The sequence below is a fragment of the Nicrophorus vespilloides genome, unplaced genomic scaffold (assembly GCF_001412225.1).
Source record: "Nicrophorus vespilloides isolate i.1.1-1 unplaced genomic scaffold, Nicve_v1.0, whole genome shotgun sequence".
Classification (NCBI taxonomy): domain Eukaryota; kingdom Metazoa; phylum Arthropoda; class Insecta; order Coleoptera; family Silphidae; genus Nicrophorus; species Nicrophorus vespilloides.
Genome location: NW_017100093.1, coordinates 394,373 through 413,936, shown reverse-complemented (window position 1 = coordinate 413,936; position 19,564 = coordinate 394,373). Strand labels below are relative to the sequence as shown.

At 38.9% G+C, this 19,564-nt stretch overlaps 2 protein-coding genes across 3 annotated transcripts in view; one reads left to right on the top strand and one right to left on the bottom strand.

Annotated features, from left to right (window-relative positions):
• Positions 1 to 183: 183 nt before the first annotated feature.
• LOC108567643 (5'-AMP-activated protein kinase subunit beta-1) lies at positions 184 to 1,449 on the top strand. 2 transcript variants are annotated; one of them, XM_017928238.1, is made up of 4 exons: positions 184 to 368; positions 429 to 681; positions 738 to 1,174; positions 1,234 to 1,449. In XM_017928238.1, exons 2-4 carry the CDS (start codon positions 444 to 446, stop codon positions 1,378 to 1,380), a joined length of 822 nt encoding a protein of 273 aa, XP_017783727.1. In that variant the 5' UTR covers positions 184 to 368; positions 429 to 443; the 3' UTR covers positions 1,381 to 1,449. The 2 variants fall into 2 exon arrangements, with proteins under 2 accessions (XP_017783727.1, XP_017783726.1); XM_017928237.1 differs by having other exon boundaries at positions 184 to 681; positions 1,234 to 1,448.
• A 564-nt stretch (positions 1,450 to 2,013) lies between these two features.
• LOC108567652 (cadherin-related tumor suppressor) overlaps positions 2,014 to 19,564 on the bottom strand; it is a 140,590-nt gene continuing 123,039 nt past the window's right edge. The window contains exons 5-10 of the mRNA XM_017928247.1: positions 16,309 to 16,510; positions 14,692 to 14,879; positions 14,049 to 14,471; positions 13,471 to 13,984; positions 4,683 to 10,023; positions 2,014 to 4,614 (exon numbers count right to left, since the gene is read on the bottom strand). Coding sequence (XP_017783736.1) covers positions 2,031 to 4,614; positions 4,683 to 10,023; positions 13,471 to 13,984; positions 14,049 to 14,471; positions 14,692 to 14,879; positions 16,309 to 16,510 — 9,252 coding nt within the window. The 3' untranslated portion in view covers positions 2,014 to 2,030. The remainder of the gene's footprint in view (positions 4,615 to 4,682; positions 10,024 to 13,470; positions 13,985 to 14,048; positions 14,472 to 14,691; positions 14,880 to 16,308; positions 16,511 to 19,564) is intronic.

The following is a 19,564-nucleotide window of genomic DNA, read 5'->3' as shown; positions in this document are numbered from 1 at the left end:
TCAATTTACAATTATATTGCGTTATATCTAATCACATTAATTTATAATTGTATTTGATTGTATAGTATAAAAATAACAAATAGTATATATATAAACAGAAAATAATTAAAAATATTGTTTTCAAAAAATCAGTGCTGATGGCGCTGTTGTCATTATTATCATTTTACATGTAAATTGCTATAATTTTAAAGCTAATATTTGTTTACGTTTTATCACCAACACAAAGCCAAATCATATGGTATATGTGTTTTGAAAGTAATTGTAAAGAATAAAATTTCATAAAATATTCGTGTTCATTGCTGTGCACAAGTTCAGTGATATTACTAATGTTTTGACTGGCTTTGACGTGTGTCACTTTGTGTGTTTAGGTTACAATTTCTAACATGTAAATAGGAAGAGTATTTTGGTTTAAATTCAAGTAATTTCAGTGCATTCATTTAAATATGGGTAACGCTGGTAGTAGTGGTGTTCCAAGGGATCGTCACAAGTCTGGAGAAACCGTTCCTTCGTCACCATCGAAAGAAGAAAATCAAGCATTTAATTTTGATAAAAAGCCAGAACATAAAGTGCTATCACTGCAAGGTTCTCAGGAGGATGAGGAACCATATTTCACAAAACCAGTTGCTAGGGAGGTACAATTTGAGCCACCAACTAGACAAAGGGCAAATACTGTATCAGAAGGTTTGTTTCTGATATTATTTATTTCAATAGTTACTAAATTAATTAATGTTGTTTAGGTACCACAGTTAGTGATAAGACTCCAACTGTCTTTAGATGGGAAGGGGGTGGCAAAGATGTATACATCAGTGGTACTTTCAGTGAATGGAAAACAATTCCAATGGTAAAAAGTCATGGTGATTTTGTAACCATCATTGATTTACCAGAAGGCGAACATCAATATAAGTTCTATGTTGATGGGGAGTGGAGAAATGATCCTGGCACTAAAGTTGTTGTGAATGACATTGGTACTAAAAACAATGAAATTTCAGTCCGTAAATCAGATTTTGAGGTATTTGAAGCCTTGGACAAGGATAGTGAAAATGCTCCAGGTGAAATGCAAAAAGAATATTCACAAGAAATCCCTGCAAACAAACCATGGGAAAAGGTTGCAGGTCCTCCCTTTTTACCACCCCATTTATTGCAGGTTATTTTAAACAAGGACACACCATTATCTGTAAGTTGTATTTATATATTAAGGAAATGTGAAGTTTCAATCTGAATGTTTTTTTTTAGTGTGAACCTACATTATTACCCGAGCCAAACCATGTGATGCTGAACCATCTTTATGCATTATCCATTAAAGAAGGGGTGATGGTTTTAAGTGCGACACATAGGTACAGAAAGAAGTATGTAACAACACTATTATACAAGCCAATTTAAACGAGAAATAAACAAATAAAATAAGATTAATATATTTATGTATACATAACTTGGCTTAATATTTTTAATGTATATTTATTATGACATATTTAGTATGGTTTTTAACATTTTAAATTGTATTATTTTTTCGTTTTTACTTAGTTTTAGTTTATAAACGGCAATTTTGAACTTATTATTGTTGGAGTATAATAATAAGTATAATATGATGAAGATGTTACCAATATTTTGTAGTATTTTATTTTTAACAACCAATTATTGTACAATGTTACAGACGTTTAATTTAATGTGGAATAAACTATTAATGGAAGTTTCATTTATTTTTTAATAGATTCATGTGTGTATTTTAAACAAGAATAAAAACAATGAAATTTTATTTATTTGTTTATTACTTTTTTAAATTTTATTGACAAAAAATAGTTTGTAGTTTTCTTTAAAACAAAATATATTTACAAAATACATTATTTAATATATAAGGAGGAAGAGGAACCTATAATACTAAAATATTTATTCACAAAATAATACATAGTAAAAGTAATATGGCAAGAGCAAACAAAATAAAAACGTATTTATATATAATCCTTGATACAAGGTTATTAAAAAATTGCAAAATAAGTCTTTTTGAAATCACTACTAAATATTAAAAATTGCATTTACACGTATTCTTCAGAGGGTTTCGTTGCGTTTGTTAGCCTAAGTGAATTTGGAACCCGGCCGTTAACAGTGTCTGGTAATTCCGCTATGTCTTTGAATACTCCGGCTAGGCTCTCGAAGTTTGGGCCCCAGTTGAGCAAGTAATCCCATCCGAGTGCGGTGTTCGATGATGAACCCGTCGGAGGTCGATAAAGAACCCCACCGAGTTCGTCGTCGCTGGCAACTAGAGTGCTCATAGATCCTCTGTAGGATGAATCGAATCCATCATACGATGGCGGTGGCATGTTGTTCTTGTTGGACATGCTGCTGTTGCTTCTTCTATTCTCCTGCTCGTTCTGCTTGTATTTGTCGCCAGCTAAACTGGCATTGTCGTATTCGATTTCTGAGCACGTAAAACTATCGTTGCCACTCTCGTCGGTTGTGGATGAACTATGATGAGTTTCAGGTACTGGAGAGTGATGCATGTGTGATAAATGATTTGGCACTGTACCTCGTGGGGCTTCACTTGAACTAGAAACAGCATCCAGTGTAGATACTAGACTCGAGGTGCGCGGTCTAGCATTCAGTCTTTCTATCTCTTCGGCGGTTAAGCCCATCCCTGGGGATGCTGAAGTGACTGGCGGTGCTGTAACCTTCCGACTCGCAGAACTTTGTCCACTCAGTTGGGACATTACGGGACTATTTAAACTTCTTTCGCTGTTGCTATGCAGAACATCCTTTCCGACACCTCCTGAACTCGAGGTCGTGGCCAGAAGAGCACTCTGCAGAGGCTTCCCGCTTATGTCGTGCAGCGTTAAAATTCTCGGCTGCTGTGCGCTCATTTCGCTGCTGGGGCTTAGACGAGCCAAGGGAGTACTTTGATGAGGACGTGAAACTGATCCTGTCACCGGGGGTGCCCTTGGTGGAAATCCTGTTGGATGATGGGGTGAATGTCGATGCTGGGCTTGGGCTTGAGCTGTTGCATGCTTGTGATGATATCCGCTAACTGGAGGAGGTGTGGCTTTATATTTTCGCATTCCAGCTGCTTCCCTGTATCCTTTGTAATGATAAATAATATCGATGTCTGATGGTGCAATGCTACTGGCATTTTCTAAATCATAATGTTCGGGAACTTCGGAATTAAGGTCGTTCGGTCCGTGGTCGTGTGGATGATTGTTCGAGGGAGGCATGGGCGGATGGTGATCTTCTCTAATTGGCGTAGATTTACTTAACACCTCTCTCTCGATAATATCTGGCCTTTGCGATCTTTGCAACTCGTTCTGCATAATTTCCCTTTCTTTAAATTTCTTAGAAATCAGTTCTGGCCCAACAATTGGATGGCCGCCAATGCCTCTGATCACATCTCCGTTCTCCGAGTGATAACCCATAGATGTTTCATTAGCGTGCAGCGAGCGTGAAAGCACATTATCTGTGACACTGTTTAGCAATCCGTTCGCATTTAACATCGTCGTATTACCATTTTGTTTGCTGTGCATTCCTGAGGGACTGCCGGGTACACCAGATTTCTCTTTGTTCTGCTTTCTCAATCTGAACACCACAAAAGATACTAGGATAGCAACCAAAAGTACAACGAAGAAAACTATCACTAATGTAATTCCAATACTCAATGGATCTGGTGCTGCGACCGCACCTAATCCTATAGTTCCACTGCAACCGGCGATGACTTTGCCTTTCAAGATTGTTTCGTTAAAGATGCTTCCGGAACCATTTAACGGTTGAATTTCATTATTGACGGTGAAATTAACGATGCACCCTTCGAAATATTGTAGTTTCTCTTTATAATACATATTGGCCGCAACACCACCAACCGACAGATAATTCAAATACGGATCTAAAAAGTCATGGACACTAGCAGCATCCAATTCGTCCCCTACCATTCTATTGTCTAGGTAAATTTTCAACCCTCTGGCATGGGAATATAAGGTGACATTATGCCACTTTCCATCGGTAATTTCGTGATGCATTTCAGTTGTATTAATCACCGTGCTCAAATTGCTAATATAAACTAATTGTCCATTATTCAGCTCCAGACTGGTATAATGCTTATTACTGGCCGCATAAAATAATATTCCATTTGGGTTCATTGTGCGGAACAAAAAGCTAATCTGTTTACTGGGCGATGAATTGATCTGCTGTGAAATCGATCTAGTTTTTCTTTGATGGTACCAGGTCGATCCACCGTAAAGAGATTCTAATAATTGCATCCTCGTGTGCTTTTTAGAGATTACGAACTCCATATAACCACCGTTGCTGAATTTTAGAGCCTCCAGAGCTTTATTGCAATTAGGAGCTATAATGTTTGAGCCACATTTACAGCTAGTTGTATGCCATCGATCCAAGCATTCTCCAAAACCGCCGCATTTGTCGACGAAGGATGCCTTGCACGAACCCTTCCTTCCACATGACGAATCAACGCCGTACGATTCAATTGGTCTACTCAAGTTCAACTGGCGTCCGTTGATTGTAACACTATGCACACAGCCGACCAAATCATCGGAATGTACTTGTCCTGGACGCTCTAGCACTGGATCTGCGCTTCTCAAACCACCAATCATAACTGGATTGTTGTTGAAATTTAATGTTCTGTAAATAAAGACCATACAATTATTAATTATGTTCGATGCGGATTAGAGAGATTCTAATTAACATACCCAGACGGTCCAATATCATCTGCGTAGCAAGTTGAATCATCTGGTTTGCAATCTTCGCATATATCCCCTTGATCGGAACACGCAGCTACACTCAGCGAAATAACACGGCCGTTCCTCGTGGCAATTATTTTGTGCCAATTTCCATTAGCCAAATTGCCGGATTTGCCACCTACACTTATCGAAGTTATTGCCGTTCTTGCGCCACCAAATGAGAATACCGCTCGTCCATTCACCAATTCAATGGCAACGAAATCGCTTCTACCTCCGGTATACAAACCATAATTATAAACTAACAAGGAGTCTGGTTTCGTTGTTGCGAATATGAACGTCAAATCATTGGTTGCCGAGTCCAAGGTGGGGAACGACATGAACGACAGTTCTTTGAATCCGAACGTCGAGTTTTCGCAATGTCTTCCGTATCTGCCTTCCGTGCAGCTGCATTTGTAACCCGGTTTCAATCCAACGCACAATCCACCGTGCATGCACGGATTCGGTCTGCACGAGTCCACTAAGATTTCGCACTGGTTGCCTCGGTATCCGGGACGACACAAACAGAAGAATGAAGAACCACCGTTGGTTTCTCTGCAAGTTCCTCCATTATGACAGGGACTCTCGGAACACGCGTCGCCTCTTTCTAGCTCGCAGAATTTTCCATCCTTATTGGCTGGACAAATGCATTGGAAGTTGAATCCCTGCCTTCTACATTGTCCACCCGATTTGCATGGATTCGGTAGACACGGATCTTGTTTATGATTGCAATTTGGTCCGGTAAAACCGTCTGTGCATTGGCAGCTGAAGTCATGCTTAACTAAGGGTGAAGTAAACACGATATTCGGAGAATTCGTAATCTGAGTAGACTTATTAACAGAAATGTTTTCAGTGCAAACACCGCCATTTTCACAAGTATTTTTATTACACGGAGAGTAATTAATTTTCGTCTCCTTCTGGAACAGACTGTTTACAGACGCTTGTTTTCTGATGATTTTATCAGTCACATAGTGTTTTGGTTGGAAGTTATTTGTGGATTTCACTGCGATGGTCAATTCTAATGCATTGCTTGATTCATAAAGACCATAAAGAATTATATTGTCTGTTTGTGGGAATATATTCTTCAGCAAATCTAAAAATCCTCGGTAATTGTTGGCCAGAAAATATTGAGCAGACATATTAGCTATGCGGATGGTTATCGAGTTGTCAACTGTTGCATTATCGAAGTTTATGAATTCTACAGTTACAGTTGAAGTTACATCTTGATGTTTGCCGTCGTTACCAATAATGGATAAAGAATAACCTTGGTATGGAGTAATTCTCGAAGTAAATAAGTTGCATTTGGAAGGAATGGATAGTATATTTCCTGTAGCTTGCATATCTAGAATCTTACATCTATAATCTCCAGTTGTATCAGGATCGTTTGGTTGTACTTCAGCAATTTTTCCAATAGGAAAAGCACCGTTGAATGCATAAACTAATACGTGAGCTGAACGCGATGTAGATGGGCTGTCGTTTTGATCCAATATTGTTACTCTGACGATATGCTGCGATTTCATTTTGGGCATACCATTATCTTCAACCTCCACTAATAAATCTAATTCTGGTGTGGTTTCCCTGTCGATCACTTTAGTTGTAACCATTATACCAGTGTGTTTATCAAGTTTCACGTAATCGGCGTGTTTTCCACCTATAATACGGTAAGCGAATGGAGCACCATTTGGTGGTAAATCTGGATCAGTGGCTGACAAAGTCATAATTTTAGTACCAAGTGGTTCATTTTCAGAGACTTGTCCATGCACTTGAGGAGAATCGAATATTGGCCCATTGTCATTGATATCTGTGACATGTATTTCAACAGTTGCACTGCCAGTTTGCGGAGGTATGCCTGTATCAATTCCTCCAACGATTAGATTGTATTTTGCAATAGTTTCCCTATCTAGCAGACGCATCGTTTCGATTTCTCCAGTTTGCGGATCAATTTTGAAAGCGTGTTCTAGGTTTCCACCCAATATTGAATAACTAAATTGGTTATTTTGCGGTCTGACGTCTTTATCAACAGCCTTAACTGTTGTAACTTTTGTTCCAATTGTCGCCCCTTCAGAAATATTTGTTCGGTAAAGTTTCTGCAGAAATTCTGGTGGATCATTGCCGTCTTGAATTGCAATAATAACTTGTGCTTCGTCCGTATCGTTACCTCTAATTCCTCCGGCATTCTTTGCCAGCACAGTTAGTACGACACGACTTTGAGTTTCTCTATCTAAATTCCTGGATACGCTAATGACTCCAGTCACTGGGTTTATGCTAAATCGACGATGGTTCGAAGATCCTACGAACAAATAATACACATTGCCATCTTCACCAGAATCCTGATCTGTGGCTTGTATTGTTCCGATGCTCGTTCCAATTTCGGTGGACTCGGACACGTCGAAATGGAAAACGGGCTGTATGAAATGCGGATAGAATTCATTGACACCAGTGATATGAACTATTAATTCGGTTTCACCATACATATTCGAATCTGGATTGGCGGCGATAATTTTCAGATGATATTCCTCTTTCTCTTCATAATCGAAACTTTCTTTCGTTAATACAACGCCGGTATCCTTGTTGATGGTGAATAGATCTCTGCCATCCCCACCCGAAAATGAGAATTGTATTTTGGCGTTCTTGGGTGAATCTAGATCCGTTGCATTTACTTGGTAGACAAAACTGTTTGCAGGTAAATTTTCGGCAATGAAACCTTCGTAAATGGTCTGATTGAAAGTGGGAGAGTTATCGTTGATATCTGTCAGTGTAATGGTTAGCATAGCGGTAGCATTGAGGGAATGGAAGCCGCGATCGAATGCAGTGATATTGAGATGATACTCTTGGACGGTATCATAATCAAGCGGTTGTAAAATTGTGACTGCTCCGGTAACAGCATCGACCGCAAATTCTTTTCTTTCGTTGCCGGCAGATATTTCATATCTGACCATTCCGTTCGGACCTTTGTCTCCGTCCGCAGCGCTGACTGTTAATATCGTTGAGCCGATGGGTTCATTTTCTGGAACAATGACTTGATAGCTCAATGCAGTGAAGACAGGCGTGTACTTGTTTTCCCCAGTGACGATTAGTGTGACGGAAGTCTCATCGTGCTGCGCCGGTATCCCCTTATCCGTGGCTCGAATTCTCAATATGTATGTGCTGCCCACTCCTTTAACTTTCTTCTTCAGAGAAATCCAACCGGTGCTCTTATCCACATCATAATGATTAGTACCATTCCCTCCGACGATTGAATACACAATCTCGGCGTTAATTCCGTAATCTAAATCGTCTCTTGCTACGATTTGTATTAATCTCTGACCCTCGTCAGCATCTTCCGGAACTGGAGACAAGTAGTCGTGCTGTTCGAATTTCGGAGCATTATTATTTGCATCGACGACATTGATTGTAATCAAACATTCCGATGACATCGGCGGCTTCCCGTTATCTGTCGCTAATATTGTTAACGAATAAATATTCTCCGGTGACGATTCCAGTTGCGTGTACTTGTACTTAAGACTCTGTTTGCTGAAAATTTCACCGGAAGCTGGATCAACGGTGAACAGGTCTGACGGTTGTTGCAGCGAATAGCTGATAACGGAATTGGGACCTTGCTTGTCGCGATCCGCAGCCGAAACCTGTCCCACCAGCACCACGTTCTGCTGAAGTTCGGGGAAGTTGAAGCTGTAGTAAGAATGTTCGAATTCTGGTGCATTGTCGTTTTGATCTTGAATCGTTATGGTTAAGGTTGTTTCTATTCTCCAAGCTCCGTCGATGGCCACAACCTTCAGGAGGTATTCATCTTGATGCTCACGGTCCAAGTTACCAACCACCGTGACATTACCGCTAATTGGATCAATTTTGAACTTTTCACCCGGGTTCTCAGTGAAACTGTATGTAGCATTTGCATTATCTCCAATATCCCGATCTGAGCTCGTTACGCGAATCACGAACGATCCAATTTCTGCATTTTCTGTTACATTGACGCTGAACAGTCTTGTAAATCTCGGAGGGTTGTCGTTTTTGTCGAGAACAGTCACCACTACAGTGGCCGAACCCGATAATTCGGGACTACCGTGGTCAACAGCTTCTACTGTCAACTCGTAAGTGGCTATCTCTTCCCTGTCCAATTTAATGGTTGTGTAGATCTCTCCGTTCTCTTCATCAATCTCGAAGGAATCGAAATCATCAACAAGTCTGTAGAATACTTGGCCATTCTTGCCGGAATCTTTGTCGGTGGCCAAGACAGTGGTTACCAGCAGAGCTGGCGTTTCCTCTTCGAGAACTGTGGCATTATAAAGTGGACTGCTTAGCACCGGGGCATTATCGTTTGCGTCTGTGACGTTAATGATTAATTTAATTACACTCCTGAGCGGAGGGTTATCGGAATCTCTGGCCTCTACCCACACTTCGTATTTGTTGGTAGTTTCATAATCCAAGCCCTTCCCGTCGACTTGGACTTCGCCACTGATTTTGTCAATTTTCAGGGCGTCGCCCAAGTTTCCCCCTGCGATTGCATATTCGATGGCACCTGTGGATCCCTTCTTGGGCGAAGTTGCTCTAACTTTGGTAATAAGTTTGCCCTCTTCCGCGTTTTCCATGAGCGTGAACTGGGTGTCGATGGGCGAGCTGAAGGTGGGAAAGAGGTGGGCCGATTTCAAATGGATGATGACTTCTGTTTGCGCCGATCTACGGACCGCTCCTCCGTCTATCGCTTCTATTTGCAGAGCGAACACATCTCGTGCATTTTTATAGAGGTCCGTTACGGCTTTAATGACTCCACTTTCAGGATTTATGGTAAAAAGGTTAGCGTGTTCACCTGTTAGGTGATACGTAATTTTGCTGTTTGCGCCCACGTCGTTATCAATCGCCTTTGCGCCGAACACGAATTGCCCGGACTTGGTTTTATCGGAAATGTAAACTTCGTATTTCGCGGACAAAAATACAGGCGAGTTATCGTTCTCGTCCAGCACGGTGATTGTTAAATTAACAGCTGTTGCCCTCGGCTCGGTCGTCGAACAATCTTGGGCCATTAAAGTTAAATGATACACATCCAACTCCTCGCGGTCCAAGTACGTGTTGGTGGTTATGACGCCTGTATCTTGGATTATTTTGAATCTATCCACTTTCTCGCCGAGAAGGCTGTACCGCAACTTAGCATTCAGACCGACGTCTCGGTCGGTCGCCACGGGTGAAAGCACCCACGAACCGATTGCACTATTCTCCTTTATCGTAGCCCTATAAGACTGACGCTTGAATTCTGGACTGTTATCGTTCACATCCTGCACTATTATCTTCACTGTACCGGTCCCGGTCAACGGTGGAGATCCTGGAACAGATAAAATTCAAATATTATATTACTTGTCAAACACAATAACAAAAATCATCGAAGAACAAATTTACATCGTGATAAATCTAATAAGTTTCGTTAGAGCGAAATATTGCAATTCTCAGACCACAATAGTAACAAGAATTTGTAATAGTTTGGAGTACTGGTATTTAATAGGAGTATTTAATTATACATAGTATGAAAGGATTTTACTACAGAAAAATCAGATTTTATTAGTGGATATAGCAACATATTAAACGAATAAGAAGTTAATTTAAGTTACTTCATATTTGTTTCAGTTAAATGTAATATTGTTATTGCATGATGAATCATTTATCGATTCCGATGATGCTTTCCGATAAGCAATATTCAAGACTAGTAATGGGCAATAATGATTCGTTTCATAAGTATCCTGTATTTATGCAAATAATGCGGAGAGATCTGTGCGCGATATAATAATGCAATTTGTCACCGCTGCTCGCAGCGGGGCAATTGCATCTATTCTACCGGGAAGTAGAAAGGAAGAAAGAAATCGAGAAGGAGGCAGTGAGAGAGAAAGAGAGAATGGTAATTCAACATGGAGAAAGAGTGAAGGAGATGTAGAGCTAAATCAAGGACTTCAATCAGCTTTTAAATATCTTCAGGTAATATCTCCGAGGAAGGAACATTGCATTTTAAACGGAGACAAGACAGATCGTGCTTTGTATGTATTGTTATAGTTGCTCGGAGTTATTATAAAATTGAACCCGAGGAACGGCCGGGTCAAACGCTCACAAAACCCCACGGAGATTACAATCGGAGCTAAACTTTATCGGATAAACATTTTGTCGGCGCATGATGAATGAAATGCAATAAATAAAATCATCCGCCGATGGAGAAGGAGAAAAAGGAGATGAAAAATAAAGAAAATCAAATAATAATATGATGTTGATGATGAGGGGGAGACCCGCATGAGAAAAATGATCCGTTCGCCATTTCGTTATGCAATTTGATTCAATCTTGGTTTTCCTATGAGCCAAAACGACTGACTTGACTCAACGTATCATAAACACGGCGAGCTCACTGTATTTGTATTTGCAAGTGTTTTCTTTGAGGGCGTTTGACCTATCCTGACCCGGGATGGATTCCGGACGCCACGTCTAAACCTAGTTATGTGAAGAAAAGCACTTGCTGCCTCCGGGCCGCTAATAGAAGGCACACTGCGTGCTTACTGCCGACACATTCATAACCGAAGCCAAAGAAAAACGAACATAGAAAACGAACACACACATATACATACACATTTACGTAATCAAAGAAAACAACACCTATGCGGTTTAATGGCAATGCATTTGGTACGAGAGGCGCTTGTGTCGCGCAATGATAATGGTTATCAAGGTGTTTGATGGGCTACGAAAACAAGGCTCTCGGACTTGGTAGTCTACTTAGGTTTTATGTTATCGTGGTTTATTGTATACATTAAACCGACATAAAATATCAATGGTTAAACTCGTTCAGATAAATTTTAGTTCCGATGGCTCATTAGCAACTCATGCTGTGTGCGGCATTTTGTTCTTGATGCTGCTTCATCCACTACGCTGCAAACGCCGCGAGCCAATTTATATATACTAAATTGATGCACCACAAGCAACGATTGTAATTCAAACAATCAACGTTTTTATCCGGCCACGAATTAACTCCGCGCTTCATTTCCTTTCATTCTTTTATTTTATATATTATAATTTCCGATTGGATCATATCTACATCGAAGACTAATCATCGTTCTAGATGATCTTCTCGGAGCTGTTAGTTAGGTCGTCGTCCGGAAGAGATTAAGGTTTGTTAGTTACTCGGAATTCTCAAGATGAACCTGGGCGGATGGCCCAAGTTGCTGCGGCATAGACCCTTTGTCTCTCCGCTTGTTAGAATCAGCAATGTAGATGCTAATCGTGCACCGTGAGAAAAGTACGCCGTCGTGACAATTCACGAAGTCTGCAGGGTATAAGCTCAAGCACTTCACCTGCCCTCAACCACTCATAACGTATATTTCCCTCCTCCTGTCCTGGTTTTCTCAATAATCTATTCCGGTAACGGTAAAATGAAATAATAATAATAGTAGACCGGAGAGAATGAATAAAAAAAGAGAGGAAGAAAAACGAGAAGTAGTAACAATCCACACAAAAATAACGTGCCTTATCGCATCGCATACCTGAAACGTCGTTTCCTCTCTCCATCTATTTATTCTTATTAGATATTTTTGCCTCTCTGCGAGCGATTCCAACCATTCACTATTACAAATCAAGATCATGTAATACAATAAACATACGTTTAGCGCGGCAATGATTTCGCTGCAGGAATGAGCCAATGGGCTTAATTAATTATAGATTATAGACTTGTCGCAATTAGTGTTTCTCCCTTTCTAGATTCTCATTAACATCTTTAACATATATTAATTGCGACTGCTTTTCCAGCGTACTAATGCTACTTAAATATTAAGCCCACTCTATTCGAATCGCTTTTATTGATATTGAAACCGCTTTCAATTATTCCAACATCACTCTAGAAGCGAACATTAGAAATATCCATTATGAATCAAAAAATATTCGCTTTTACTTGCATCCAATACGTGATTTATATGTAAATGTATAAATGAGATTAAAAAAATAGTTGTTTAATGCTTATTCACGTATTACTCGAAACCTGAGTACGATAAATAATAAATCACGTACAGTATTTTTAATAAAGGAATTAAAAATCAACAATTTTAGGGATCGGATTTGAATGATTGAATTATTGCAGGTAGTGAAGGTGTGAATCAAATATTATTATCAGACTGTTGGTTGCTTCGTCGTCAGCTTTTTTTGTTTGTTACTAACATAAGGTAAATTTATAGTGGACAGCTTATCCCAACGATATCTTCACTTTATTTGCCCGTCGTTTATTTATCTATTTTATAACGTACAGTCGCGTCCAGTTGTAAAATGCAGATTGACAGTGATATAAATAGACGGCGCTCCGATACTATCTGGGTTCGTTTGTATAACTGTCGATTTGCAAATGTATTGAATAGCCTTGCAATTTTCAATATTCCCCTTTTGTCTACTCTTCTTGAATAACCATAAATCGACGGCGAACCTTAAACTATACGAAGGCAACCGTTTTCGTTGTTTCTTTCTTGCCGTGTTTCAGTATACTTTCAGTGATTTGTCCAAGAGAGCCGTTTCATGTTCACAATATATTTTTACTTATTTATTTCGTGGGAGTGCACCAACGGCGTTATAATCTTTACAAGATAATGGAAGATAGAGTAGAATGTAATTTATCTAAAATAATGTTCAAGATGGCGTTGCGCGATTATGGGCAGCCTTAAATAATGTCTTGTTGCAAAGTTGTTGATTATAATTTTTTCAATGGTTTCAATTCTTATCCGTATTGCGTCTGCATGTAATAATAATAAATCAGACTAACCTGTGTCCATGGCGACCAAGGAAAGTGTGTACTCGGCTTGTTGCTCCCTGTCGAGGGCCCTGAGCAAAGAGATCTCGCCAGTTGAAGCATTGATCCTAAATATATCTGTATCTCCTTCTTTGATGAAATATCTGACCAAGGAGTTAAAGGGTGGAGTATCGGCATCGTAGGCCTGAACGGTAATCACGTAGCCTCCATTTGGTGGGATGACGTTTTCCATGACGTAAGCCAAATACGGGGAGTCGAGGAATGTCGGTGGATTATCGTTGATGTCGGATACGGCGATTGATACTTCCGCTATGTCCGAGTTCACTTTGTCACCGTTTATATCACCAGCACAGTCTTCGGCTCGCACTTTCAGTAGGTACCGCGATTTGCGCTCGTAGTTGAGATTCTTGGCGACGCGGATGGTGCCCGTGTCTTCGGCAATGCTAAAATCGCGATTCGTATCACCATCCACAATTGAGTAACGCACCTTTCCATTCAGCCCTTCATCCACGTCAGTTGCGGACACCTGCGTACGATAATTAAAATTAATTAGTTTTGCTTATCGCTTTATATTTTCTTATTCGTTTTACCTGAAGAACGCTGGCTCCGATCGAAGCATTCTCAGCTATCGAGGCGCTGTACTGCTTAGGATCAAAAACTGGACTGTTATCGTTGTCGTCGAAGACCTTGATGTAAACTTGCGAGGACGTGGATCTCGGCGGATCGCCCAGATCTTTGGCGGTGATGTAAACGATGTAGCTGCTCTTCAGCTCCCTGTCGATCTTCCCAGCGACTTTCAGGACACCGTCTACCGGACCCAGGGAGAAGACATCCCGGATCTCCATCTCGTTGTTTATATAATAGTTGACGTCGCCGTTGGAGCCTTCGTCTTTGTCCACAGCCTTAACAACCATGACGACGGTATTGATCGGCACATTCTCGGTGACGTTGGTCACGTTGGTGGTGATGAACTCGGGGGACATATCGTTGACGTCTTTCAGAGTGATGGTCGCCTTTAGTGAAAAGAGATAAAATAGATTCATTGTTTAATTTTACGGTCATTTGCGAATGATAGTTAAAGAAATAAAAGACAGAGAAAAAAGATGAGAGGGAACAAGAAAAAAAGAACGGGAAAAAAATAATAATCATTATTATAGTCGGTCGTAAAACTGGCCTGCTGCTAATGTCCTGTCCCTTCAGCATCCCAGACAATATATTTTATCAAAAACTCACTTGTACTGTTGAGGACAGTCTCTTTTCTGGCGGTGCCGCCATGTCCGTAGCTGTGATCACCAAATTATAAACGCTCCTCGTCTCTCTGTCGAGCATCCTGTTGGTGATGATTGTACCGTTCCTGGTGATCCTGAAGTCCTCATTCTCATCGCCCGAAGTGATGCCGTACTCGACTCTCCCATTATTCCCTGCACACCACCATAAATATATAAAACACATATTTTATACCAGTTTTTGTTTCTTATGCATCCGTTCCTCTAACGAAACGACTACTAATTTCATCGCTGCGATAAAGCCATTTATCTCAATGAAATGTTGCCCATAAATTTCAAAATTAAAATGTAAGTAAGTATATTTTCCCATCTTCAATGCAGCAGCGTAAGTCATTGTGAATATTATTATTATTTTACTTTTTGAATCATTCAGTATAGTTTTATTGCGCGTTTCATTTCGGCGCATTAAAAGTTCTACGTTTATAGCCGGCCCCTGGTTTCCCATCAAATACCATTTAATGTCCACCTTATCGGACGGGGCTTGGGCAATGCGCGCATCATTACATAACATCAAAGAAATGTTCAAATTTTACGATTTTCCTTATGGGAAGCGTTATTCTTATTATTACTATCTTCATCGGTTTCATCGAATGGATGAAATACAAATGCAATGTGATAGTAATTGTAATAATAGTAACAGTGACACGATGTCATGATGTGCATTGAGCAACAGGGTTTTGCACAATATTTGTGTACAGGTCCCCCGCTCTATTCTTACGTCGCGGTAAAAACTGCGCTCGGAGAGGGCGACTCTCGACTCATATTGTCATTGTGCGCTCTCCTGCACGACCCGTGGGGTCATCAGTATTGTGTTTAATGTCATATTATTAGAGAATCGCTGCTTAATATTACAGTTTCAAAGCTTGAAAATGATACTTCCCTATAATCTAATAACACCGATAGCGAAAAGGCCACACTATAAATAGAATGTGGAATATATAGTGTGCACAACGGCACCGCGCCATCAACCTACCTACCTATCAGCTGAAGAAAATGCGAAGCCATTACCATTTCATAATGTAAGCCGGGGCCATACAATAACTTCGCGTTTTCATTCAATAATGACAAGAATAAATATAACATTTCGATTTTCTACGTTCGCTCTTTGTAACGAGAACTTGAAAACTAATTATGTGGGATAATTACAGATTTTGAACTTTGCCGCGACCTTTCTATTCTAAATGAGTTTTACTATAACTTTTTAATGTTCTGATAGAATGCATTCTTTCAGTTATATTTTTTATTATAACTCATACATATTATGTGATGCTTGCCGAGTGAGCGTACGGCTAAAAATATGTTATCCTGTTAAATTATTCAGTGTATGCTATTTAATGTTTTTTACTGACAACAAATATCATCTTCGATAATTCTGGCAGGATAATGAAGTTGTAAAGATAAGAGCGAATGAAGCAATAGTTTCGGTACGTCAAAACAGCAAACATTATCGAGGGATATATTTTGACGCGGTGCATTTGGTTCTTTCCCTTTTTTGTGGTATGTTCAGTGAAGATAAGGCTCGTTCGAGGAGACGGCGACGAAGAGGAATTGCGAATCCACAAACCTGAATCAAGATCGGTAGCGCTGACAGTAATGACCGGCGTCGATATGGAGACATTCTCGAATATCTCGTTGCTGTATGACATTGGATCGAAAACGGGAGCGTTGTCGTTTAAATCCAGCACGTTGCAGTAAACTGTCAGAGTGCTAGATAATGCCGGATGTCCTGCGTCCTGGGCCTGGACCACGAGGATGTAGTGCTGCATCTGGAACAAACAACAACAACAAAGAATCAGCAAACAAGAACGACGCACTGTAGAGACTCGAAGACCGATAGGAAATCTACGATCTATTCCTGTCCATGCCATTCCACACACACACTCTCTACCACCATACATTCTGCATAATATGTGTGTATGTATATGAAACGTGTTCTATTTACAAGGAGCGCAATTTGTTGCAATTACGGCCTTTAGGTTGTGAAAATAAAAAAGATAGAGTCTCGACCGTCGAGCGGATTATTAATAATCATAATAATAATCGCATAATGACGTATCAATTAAAACACTTTATTGCTGTTAATTATAATAAATTATGGACGTAAATCCTCGGGACGTTAATTCGTTATGGTTATTGTTTGAGGGCGCGTAGGAGCATATGTCTCCTCTCACCTTCTTCATTACAATTTACAGATGCAGAAATTACGTGTATGTGATTTTTTCCGCATTCGCTCGGTATATTTCCCTAATAAAACTAACAAACGGTCGTTAAACTTTATTCTCCGCATAATGCATAATGCATCCCAAAAACTGCAACCGTCTCTCTGCCTTCTTTTCGCTTTCTCTCCCGCAAAGATCGTTACGCAATGGGAATTTGCTAAACGGAAAAAAACATATACACCATTTCAGGACGCACTTAACCCAGTTTTAGTTTAGAACAAAGCGCAGTTTATTGAAATAAATGTACATTTCTTTTGCAAAATATGTCGTTATATTGCAACTACCTGCTTTGATTACACAATGAAATCAATTAACATAATGTGAAGTGATTTTTAATACTTTATATTACGAAAGCGATTTACAGGAGGAGATTATAATTATTTAAGTATCAATTAAATTTGTATCCAATACAAATAATATTTATTTATTTTATCTTCGTTCAAATTAGGTTTTATTTTGTATTAATTGTGATTCTTTCAACTTTTGCGTAAATGTCATTAAATTCAGTAAACTTAATTCCAAGTAGTTTTCTCTTCGTTTGTCATATTCCATCCAAGATTATTTATTTTGTTGGATTCTATTGTATTTTTATCATTACAACAAGTGTCCTTAATACTTACTTAATTTAGTATTAATATAAAGTCCTTGTTATTTGTAAATAAGATTAATAAAAATACAATTTTTATATGTGCTTTTAATTCATCATGTTATTGATTAAGTGAGTATTAAGATAGCAGTTTCCAATCTAAACCAAGTCACATTTTGCTCTTCAATAAAGAAACAGGTATAGTCGAGAGATGAAAGAATAAGTAAGAATGGCATAGGTGCAATTCACAAGTGGCCTTTGAAATGAACGGGAGCCCGTGGTGTGGTTTTTCTGAAAGTGTTATAATCGAGTAAATTTTATTTGCAGAAAACGTCGAGGAGAGAAATAATGTTCGCTTCGGTCGGCGGATGAAAACAAACAAAAAAAAGTATCTCTCCGCAATATTGACAACCATTTATAGAACCATCACTATATATTATACAATTAAATACATTTATAGAATATAGATTAAATTATTAGCAAGTTTTTCATCCTGGTTCGCATGAATTCCCTGCGTCAATGCGGACACGGCCAGGCGTTTACTTATTCTAACCTTTACAGAAAATACATGTCCTTTCTGCACAAACACACGCACGCACACTCCAATCATCCATTTTTTTTTTCGTATCCACGGCGCAGTTATTTATACTTCTCTTTAAGTAAAGCAAACTGGTTTCCTTCCTTCAAACGATTTCGATTTTATAAAATAAATATAAAAATAATTGCGAACGTTCTAAGAACAAATGACACATTTAACCGAATGCTTACATACGCGATTCAATTAAATATTTATAACCGGTCGACAGTAGCTCGCCTTTATTTATTGTTTAATTTTAACTAACAAGATGTTTTTAAATAATTTATTAAAGCATTTTGTAGCAAATTAAAATGGATACACAATATATATACACTTAATTTATCTCATCTATTTTTACTGTTGATATAAACGCCTGAATAATTAAACTCCGAAATACATTACCTATTTTACTTCCATTTGCATGTTAATTGCAATCAATAGTGCACTTTATTACGATTTCTATAATTAAGTCACAAAAAGTATGCCGACAAGAGATAATTGAAAAAAATATCACATATTATATATACGGCTTTTTGTGCAGAAATCCTGAATTCTTTTTTCTTATGTTAATTGAAAAAATAAATAAAATAATAAACGTTTGCCACATTTTTTTGCTCGCATCACCAATTACTTATAATGCCCCAAGGTAAATTACATAAGATTACAGTGTGCAGCTTGACATTTGATTAATTTACGACTATATAAAATTGTAGGTATACTACTTGTCTTGCGGGATTTAGTGATGTACGGATTACACACAAAACCGCACTTTCCGATAAAACTGCAAAAACCTGTCAATAATCACTCTCGATGCATTAAATTTGTGAAATATTGCACTCGATACATAATTTTAAAAAAAAACTTAATAAATATATTTTGATTACTTTCGTAATTAAATAACGAGGAATAAAAAATGCGTCATTATAACATGGTTGTGAATTTATCTTTTTTTTTCGTGGTTGAAAAATATGAGAAACGAAAGTTTTGAAATGTCATCGGATTAAAGTAATTAGCAGAGCGTCGGAAATGTGACGTATGCCAAATATCCGAAGGTGGAGGTAGAGCGCAGAGGGGCCTTAAAATAAATAGTTATATAAACACGGTATCTAAAAGCCCTCTCTCGTGTTCCTTGAAATTCCCATGTAAAAAGTAGTCCTGTCTGCTAATGCATTTAGCGGAACTGTCTTTGTTGGTTGTTGGCAGGCAGTATCTAGTTTTTATCGTTGGATATCTTGAAAACTAGCGGTTGTTTGAACCAACTCACAAAACCGATTTTATATATATATATACACATACACACAGAGTCACTCACTCAGTCTTTCACATTATATACTCTTTATGTATTGGGCATAAAGAGTGGTGAAAATAAATAATATATAATAAATTTGTATTTATTATTTTCGCCGCGTTAATGGCGTGGCGTTTCCTCTCTCTTGGG

What these genes read in the sequence shown, in the direction of transcription:
- LOC108567643 (XM_017928238.1), top strand. Translation starts at nt 444, where the DNA reads ATGGGTAACGCTGGTAGTAGTGGTGTTCCAAGGGATCGTCACAAGTCT. An exon ending in GGCAAATACTGTATCAGAAG is followed by an intron (nt 682 to 737) that starts GTTTGTTTCTGA and finishes AATGTTGTTTAG; the next exon opens with GTACCACAGTTAGTGATAAG. An exon ending in ACAAGGACACACCATTATCT is followed by an intron (nt 1,175 to 1,233) that starts GTAAGTTGTATT and finishes GTTTTTTTTTAG; the next exon opens with TGTGAACCTACATTATTACC.